Source organism: Notothenia coriiceps, unplaced genomic scaffold (genome assembly GCF_000735185.1).
Source record: "Notothenia coriiceps isolate Sejong01 unplaced genomic scaffold, NC01 NC01_scaffold00037244, whole genome shotgun sequence".
Lineage (NCBI taxonomy): Eukaryota > Metazoa > Chordata > Actinopteri > Perciformes > Nototheniidae > Notothenia > Notothenia coriiceps.
Genome location: NW_011369945.1, coordinates 25,560,892 through 25,568,345, shown reverse-complemented (window position 1 = coordinate 25,568,345; position 7,454 = coordinate 25,560,892). Strand labels below are relative to the sequence as shown.

The window sequence follows — 7,454 nt, the reverse complement described above, 5'->3', positions numbered from 1 at the left end:
AGGCAGGTAAGTAGGTTATTAACCAAAATAGTATTAAAACCCAGTATAAAATTTATTTGAGTCTATGTTACTGTGAGTAATGTAGTATCTACAATCAAAACCAAATCTTCGACTTTTTTTTCTTCAGCCTTCCATCTCGTGCACAAACTTATCTCGTGCCCTCATTGGTCCTGTGTGCGTTGGTGTGTGTTGGAGGAGGGGCTCTGTGAGGAAGTCTGAAGGAAGGGGCAGATTTTTTCCAGTTGTGTATTTTCAAATTCTAGCGCACTCGAGCTGGTTTCTCCATTCTTACCTACCCTACCTTTAAGATGTGCTATAAAAACCAAAATACTGCAACAACAGAAATATAGGCCTTTACTACAGTAGCAGAAACATTTATAAATAGATAGCATATAAAGATGTGCAAGGTTGCTGTTGTGCAAATTGTTAATGATTGTCAAGAGGGAACTAAACTATACAGCACTGTTTAGCTGCCTTTCCATTTGAAGACCCAGTATTTAACCTCTGACTCTTATTCTGCTCCTCCAGTTCCCCCAGAGTTCCTTGTGCCTCTGAGTGACGTGACGTGTGACGACGCAGAGAGCGTCACCCTCAGGTGTAAGGTCTGCGGTCGGCCCCGGCCCACCGTCACCTGGAAGGGCCCCGACCAGAGCAACCTCAGCAACAATGGACACTTCAGCACTGCCTACAGGTGAGGGGACATTTCACAACAAGTTCATATCTGGGAGGAAATTATGCTAAAACTCCATCAGACTGATTGTCTTTAAGGCTTATGGGTCATTCCAGAATTGGAGGACAATTTAGAACATCAACACTTGAAAAATAAACCCTTTTAAAGAAAAATTGTAAGTTGCAGTGTTAGCATGCTTAGGCTACCTGGTGGCAATATGATGGAATACATTGCTTTGACCATTACAGGAGACATATAACAACAAAATAATAGATTAAAGCCTATTTTAAATGTTATTTTTGACATGCAAGTTGGTCTAATAGGAGGGACGTGAGAAACATGACATTTCAGGGGGTGTTTTAGAGCTATTTGATATTTCAAATAATATTTTTAGACCACCTAGAGACAAGTCTACTTTCAACACACCAGGTGCATGTTTTAACATTTTGTCCTCCAATCCGTGAATGTCCCTTATTGCTTATCACTGTGCAAAAGGACTTGTATGTGGTTACTCGTGTTTGAAGAAGAAATGAAATGAGACGTGTTCATTTCAGTGATACGGGTGAAGCAACGCTGCGGATAATCGGCGTCTCCTCTGAGGATGACGGCGTTTACACGTGTGTCGCCACCAACGAGCTGGGCAGCGTCACGTCATCCGCTAGCCTCAGAGTGTTAGGTAAGAACAAACACTACATGTGACTCGCTCTATCGAGATCTGTCAGGTGTCACAGCGGCATACTCAGAGGGAATTATGTTTTGGGGGGTTTTGGTGGATAATAAAGAATATTGCACTTTTGTAGCCATATCAAGACGATAAATACATTTTTGAAGCTCGTAAAGACGGGGTGTTCAGCAATCACCGTCTCCTCACTTTGATAAAAAAACCATCACAAATGAGTAAGCCTAGTCAATACCTTGGATGGATTGCTAACAAGCTCTGATATAGATTTACAAAGACCTCTTGATTAAAGCTAATCCAGTGGCGGTCCTAAGGGGGGGCAAGGGGGACTGTGCCCCATAATATTAAGCCCTGAGCACCCAGCTAAAATGACTACGGCTAAAATATTGTCAGCAAGCTTTGAAGGACTAGTATTCATGTAATCATTGGAAAGCTAAGGATCTCAACTCAAATGCGTCCTGTATATCAGAGTCGAAACGGCTGATTCTGATAGAGCAGGTCACATATACAGAATGCACAGAGCTCATTATCAGTGTGGACATAATCTGATTATCTGTCTCCAGCAGTGTCCACTGACGGCATCAGAGTGAGCTGGAAAGACAACTTTGAGTCTCACTACACTGAGGTGGTTGAACTGGGCAGGTAATAGACTCACCTTCATTTTAGTGACATTCAGTGTGTTCTTGTAAACCACCTGACCTCTGACGCTTCTCTCCAGGGGTCGTTTCTCTGTCGTGAAGCGGTGTGACCAGCGGGGCTCCAAGCGTCTGGTGGCGGTCAAACAGGTGAACAAGAAGCTGATGAGGAGGGACCGGGTCACGCAGGAACTCAACCTGCTCCAGAGGCTGCAGCACCCCCACATAGTCGGCCTGATCGACACGTATGAAACCCCCAGCAGCTACGCCCTCATCCTGGAGATGTGAGCACAACATTTGGACTTTATCTAATAGCCTAATAGCTACGTAGCTCATTAGCCTTGATCTACCTTTGCCTTTCTTCCATCTGATAGTTTCTTTTGTGTTTTTTTATTTCCAGGGCTGACCAAGGTCGTCTGCTGGACTACATCGTGAGCTGGGGGAATCTGACGGAGGAGAAAGTGGCCTGCTACCTGAGGGACGTTTTAGAAGCTTTACAGTACCTGCACAACTCCAGGATAGTGCATCTGGACATAAAAGTAAGACCTTTTTAAAGGGATACTTCCCATTGTTTGAAGTGAGGTTGTATCAGGTATCTGTACTCGGTAGATAGCGTTCCACATGTCCACAGTTTATAGAAAGTAGAGAGGAGTACCAGGAAGTTAAAACATGTCAAATTAGAGGAGCTACAAAACATCCTCTCAATAGAAAAATAAAGAGCTTTTTGAACATTAAAACATGGAATGAAATTGTGCGTTGTATGTCCTCTCGAAGTCTCTTTGTATAAAGCTGTTGTAATGTAACCAGACTGAAGGTGTTAATGTGACTCATCTCTGTTCCAGCCTGAGAACCTGCTGGTGTCCCACAGCGCCAGCGGCCAGCCGACGGTGAAGCTCACAGACTTCGGTGACGCGGTGCAGCTCAACAGCGCCCTCTACGTCCACCCCCTGCTGGGCAGCCCTGAGTTCGCCTCCCCGGAGTTGGTCCTTGGAGATCCGGTGTCGCTGACCTCCGACCTTTGGAGCCTGGGCGTGGTGACCTACGTGCTGCTGAGCGGCGCCTCCCCCTTCCTGGACGAGAGCGCCGAGGAGACCTGCCTGAACATCTGCCGGCTGGACTTCAGCTTCCCCAGAGACTACTTCCAGGGCGTCAGCCAGGGGGCCCGGGACTTCATCTGCCTGCTGCTGAGGACCGACCCGGGACGGAGACCTCCAGCCGCACTCTGCCTCCAGGAGCCCTGGCTGCAAGACGAACCCTCTGACGAACGGGCCAGGACGGAGGGCTGCCTGGACACGTCCCGCCTCATCTCCTTCATCGACAGGAGGAAGAATCAGACCGACGCCCGGGCCATCGGGGGAGTCGGGAGCTTCATTCAGAGCCGCCTGCAGCCTCGAGTTTAAAGTCCAACCCTCGTCCCTGCTGTCCTGTAGGGTCTGTCCTGTAGGGGCTGTCTTCTAGGTTCTGTCCTGTAGGGGCTGTCCTGTAGGGTCTGTCCTGTAGGGGCTGTCCTCTAGGTTCTGTCCTGTAGGGTCTGTCCTCTAGGGGCTGTCCTCTAGGGGCTGTCCTCTGGGGGCTGCAGGCTCCTCTGGATTGGAGCATCTTGATGGTGTAGAAGCTAGAAATAATGAATGCTGATCTGATCCTCTTTCACAGAATGTTGCTAAAGTCCTGTAGTCCTTTCACAAATTAGACCTGTAGGTCTAAACCAATCAGAGTCCTCGAGAACCAAGTTCTCACCAATCACGTAAATGAACGGATGCCCTTGTCTACTGCTGCTTGCTGCTTTCAACTCTAAACAGATTTTCTAGTAAAGTGAACAAAAAAAAACAACAAAAAAAAGTTATTTATTTTCCATTTGAAGATTTAGAGCTGACCGAGGAGCCGATTGAAGGAGCCTCAACGCGGAGAGCAAACTGCCCCCCCCCCTGGTTGCAGGGGACCAGACCGCGGAGCTCGGTTGTGTGTGTGGGTGTGGCTCTTTTACAACTAAAGACTGCCATTTCAAAGGGACTGTTGGAAAGAAGCCAGCCCTTTCTTAATAGAAGGACGAATGGCTTAAAAAAAGCGAAAAGTACGGTCTTAGCTGTACAGATTCCACAGGAAAGGAAGGAGTTCCGATTTGTAGAAAAAGTCGCTGTAGGGACGGCCCGGGAGCACGGTAACCCGGACGGCGGGGTTGTTGGAGACATTTCAATTACTTCCGCAAGCTTTTTGATGGCTGCGCTTCGTATCAAGCTGTAAGCACCTAAATTCTGAAGATACGGTGATGATTCATATGTCGCGATGCTGCACTGTCCGATCTGAGGAACAACAGACTCCATCGGTTTGCTTTTCCTAGAAAACAAAACTTTTGTTGGGCGCAGATATGAGATTGTTTAAGCCTTACCTTGTATATACATTAGCCCTCTTGCCTCCTTTCCCCTCACATTTCACGCGGGGTCCACGCGCCCGCCACCGCCCCACCTCGGAGGGCGGGATGCAGACTTTTCGCGGGGGGTCGTTCAGTGGCGGCGAATCAGACGGGGTGAATGTGGAGGCAGAGGAAGAGGGAAGATTTACTGTAAATGCACTCATTGTATGTATGTTTGATGATATTATGTGCAATGTGGCGGCTTTAACGATTTTATGCAAGCTTTTATGAAGGACATCTGTTGTATCTGTAATAAATCTGAGAGAAAAGCATGTACTTTGACTGCAAGCCACTGCTGGTAGTTTGTGTTTATTTGGTGTTTACGACTTCCAACCGTGTTAGAGGTCACACATTTTGCAATCATTACGGTTCGAACAAAAATATATTTTTTTTTTTTACGCTGTTAGGTGCCTGCGTGTGAGTATTGGTGACAGCCAAAGTCCGCTCTTAGCTTGTATAGGTATTGTAAGGAAAACTGTTTTATCGCAGGTAACGGATGCCCACGTGGATGATTGTTTACACGAGTCAGTTAAACACTATTGATTAGCCCGTTCTGAAAAAGGCAGGGAGTTGAAGAGAGTGAGATTTGATTGTCACAGAAAATTAGCATTGCCATTTTTATTTTAAGACTTAGAATGGAGATTTTTCATCATTTTACTAAATGGTTTTCTGACTTTATGTACAGATACAGATTGTTGCCAAAATAATTGTCACGTTCGCGCCATTAAATTCGCAAAAAGTACCCTAAAATCAGGTCAATTAAATTATGTTTTTTGATAGTTTTTTTGGGAATTGAAAGTCAAGATAGCGGTTGGTATAACCACTTAACTATACCCATTTCTATTATTGCATTTTTCAACTGACCACGAAGAGAAATTACAGTCCGCGGGTACGCGGTGGGAATTTATTTTTAAAAGGTGTGCACCAGGCATGTTCACAAGAGACACTTGACGGCGATACCTCGATAGGCTTGTTTTTAATTGTCTCGTCATTTTTTTGTCGGATGTTTGTTATCGATAAAGTTACATGTGCGTATGTGCGTTGTGTAGCTGCAGAGTTTATTTCTTTGTACAGATCATGAGCATAGTCCGCGTGGTAAAGGTGATTCTGCGATTTTGGCCATCCAGTTATTTTGAAATTAAACACAATGAAAATATTTGAACCCTGTTTGACATTTTGTTTCTTTAAGTGTTGTGTTTATTATTTAGTTTGTTCCGTTCATTATTTTAAACAGCCACACTATGTTGCATGACTGAAGGAGGATCTGAGCTTTCTGGATCTAGTCAGCACTGGCAGTCTTGATTAGAACAATAATGAGCCTTTTGTTAATAAGCGAGTTGGTTTAGATAACAGTTATCTAAAAAAAAAATAGGGATAATCCCAGAAACAAACGATGTGAAAACCAGTATGACTCTTTCGAATACAATACACCTTTAAACTTTTTCATATTTTCAAAAAGCTACACTATGATTTATCCTATTGCTTTTGACAGATATACAACAATTTGTATCCTTCTGGTATCTCTTACGACAATTTATGAATGAGTCACTAATATTATATAACTGCCAAAAGGCGAGCCTTATCGTAAAGTGTAAACAACCCATTCCCATTTATTAATGAGTCACGTAACATTTATAACTACTGGAAAGGGTGCGTCGTTTTTAAAGTTTCAATACACGTCCATTTAGATGAGTCTACTAACATTCAGCACTACCTAAATACACATTTTTTCACATGAAATGCAAAGTAAGATGCAACAGAACCAAGCCACCCTGCCCCCCCCGAAAGCAAAACAGTTTTATTCCAGCCACATGAGAAAATGTGTAGGACTCAAAGCTAATGACTGGTTTGAGTACAGGGGGTGGGTGGAACGCGCTTGTTCCTCCAAGGGCCATTTCAATTTTTACAACATCCTCGAGGGGCGCGTACAAATTATTGAACTCAAACGTCTGCTTAAGAAAACTCAAAGTCACAGCCATTCCATTCACGTTTTTTCATGCTGTGAAAGAAAAATCGAACCTCTAATCCAGGAGATTTGACCATGACCGCGCATTCATGCGCACTGGCATGACCAGCCAAAAAGAAAGGTATGGACACAAGAGGATGTGTGCAAATGTATGTTAGTTTCAGTATCCATGTGGACATGTTTAGAGTGGGGTGGGGGGGGCGGATTCTAACCTGCATCTAGGGGGTTGGCGGGGGGCATGCACCACCATGAAGATTTTTTTCTTAAAGAGGGAGAGAGGTTAAGAGGGGGAATCTGGTGGCACTGTTGTTGAGGCACATGAAGAGAATCTATGGAGTAGCATCGTCTCAGAACGAGCGCGCGATGTGGAAACAAACTGTAAGCAGAATTTGTTTCTGTTTTATGGTATTGTTACAAGTCAATTCGCCTTTTAAACTGTGTAATCTGGGTGTTATAGATAACAACTTTTTTTTACTGTCATATTTAGTATTGTGGATGAACGTGTTGACTTTATTCTCTTTATTGGTTTCTATAGATAGTAAAGAGAAGAGTGCGTGGTACCTGCTGGTTGAGAACAGAAGCTTGCTTATAGTGTCGGTAGCAGTAGCTAGCTAGGACCAGATGTAATATGAGCAACAGACGTTATTGAGCGTGTTATGTTCAGTATGACAGAGAAACAGATCCCTCTGGTTTACAACTAAAGACGACAGCCACGCAAAAACTGCGCATGTGGTACAGTCCTTTATGGGTATTGAATTTGTGAATGGGAGTCCCGGGCCGCGACCGCGTTCGGGTGCTCCCGTGAGAACACGGTCCAGTCAGACGAGACATATACCACGTGAAGTGACAGTTAGGCATCGTGTTGGTTCAATGGACCCTGACCTTGCCAGAAAACGCAAGCTGTGTTGTAATTTGGCGCTCGGTTCTAGGAGTTTCTTAATTTTGTCTTGTTCTGCGTGGGGTATACAGTTACCCTGTGTTATGTCCGTTACAAATGTCTCCGGGGCGTTATTACGGCCGGCGGAGTTCCCCCACGCCCCTGTGGCTTGAGTAGATGACGTGCACGAACTATTTAACGATAAAAGCGTTTGGTC

General features: G+C 44.8%; 1 protein-coding gene across 2 annotated transcripts; it reads left to right on the top strand.

The window, feature by feature from the left end:
- The first annotated feature begins 509 nt into the window (after positions 1-509).
- LOC104965084 (triple functional domain protein-like) lies at positions 510-3,904 on the top strand. 2 transcript variants are annotated; one of them, XM_010794025.1, is made up of 6 exons: positions 510-691; positions 1,225-1,346; positions 1,916-1,991; positions 2,068-2,268; positions 2,385-2,523; positions 2,827-3,904. In XM_010794025.1, exons 4-6 carry the CDS (start codon positions 2,150-2,152, stop codon positions 3,382-3,384), a joined length of 816 nt encoding a protein of 271 aa, XP_010792327.1. In that variant the 5' UTR covers positions 510-691; positions 1,225-1,346; positions 1,916-1,991; positions 2,068-2,149; the 3' UTR covers positions 3,385-3,904. The 2 variants fall into 2 exon arrangements, with proteins under 2 accessions (XP_010792327.1, XP_010792326.1); XM_010794024.1 differs by having other exon boundaries at positions 1,913-1,991.
- Positions 3,905-7,454: the final 3,550 nt, after the last annotated feature.

Excerpts from the sequence above, each read along its gene's own strand:
- LOC104965084 (XM_010794025.1), top strand. The coding sequence starts at position 2,150 with ATGAGGAGGGACCGGGTCACGCAGGAACTCAACCTGCTCCAGAGGCTG. Across the intron at positions 2,269-2,384 it reads TACGCCCTCATCCTGGAGAT|GGCTGACCAAGGTCGTCTGC; the intron begins GTGAGCACAACA and ends TTTTATTTCCAG. Across the intron at positions 2,524-2,826 it reads TAGTGCATCTGGACATAAAA|CCTGAGAACCTGCTGGTGTC; the intron begins GTAAGACCTTTT and ends TCTCTGTTCCAG.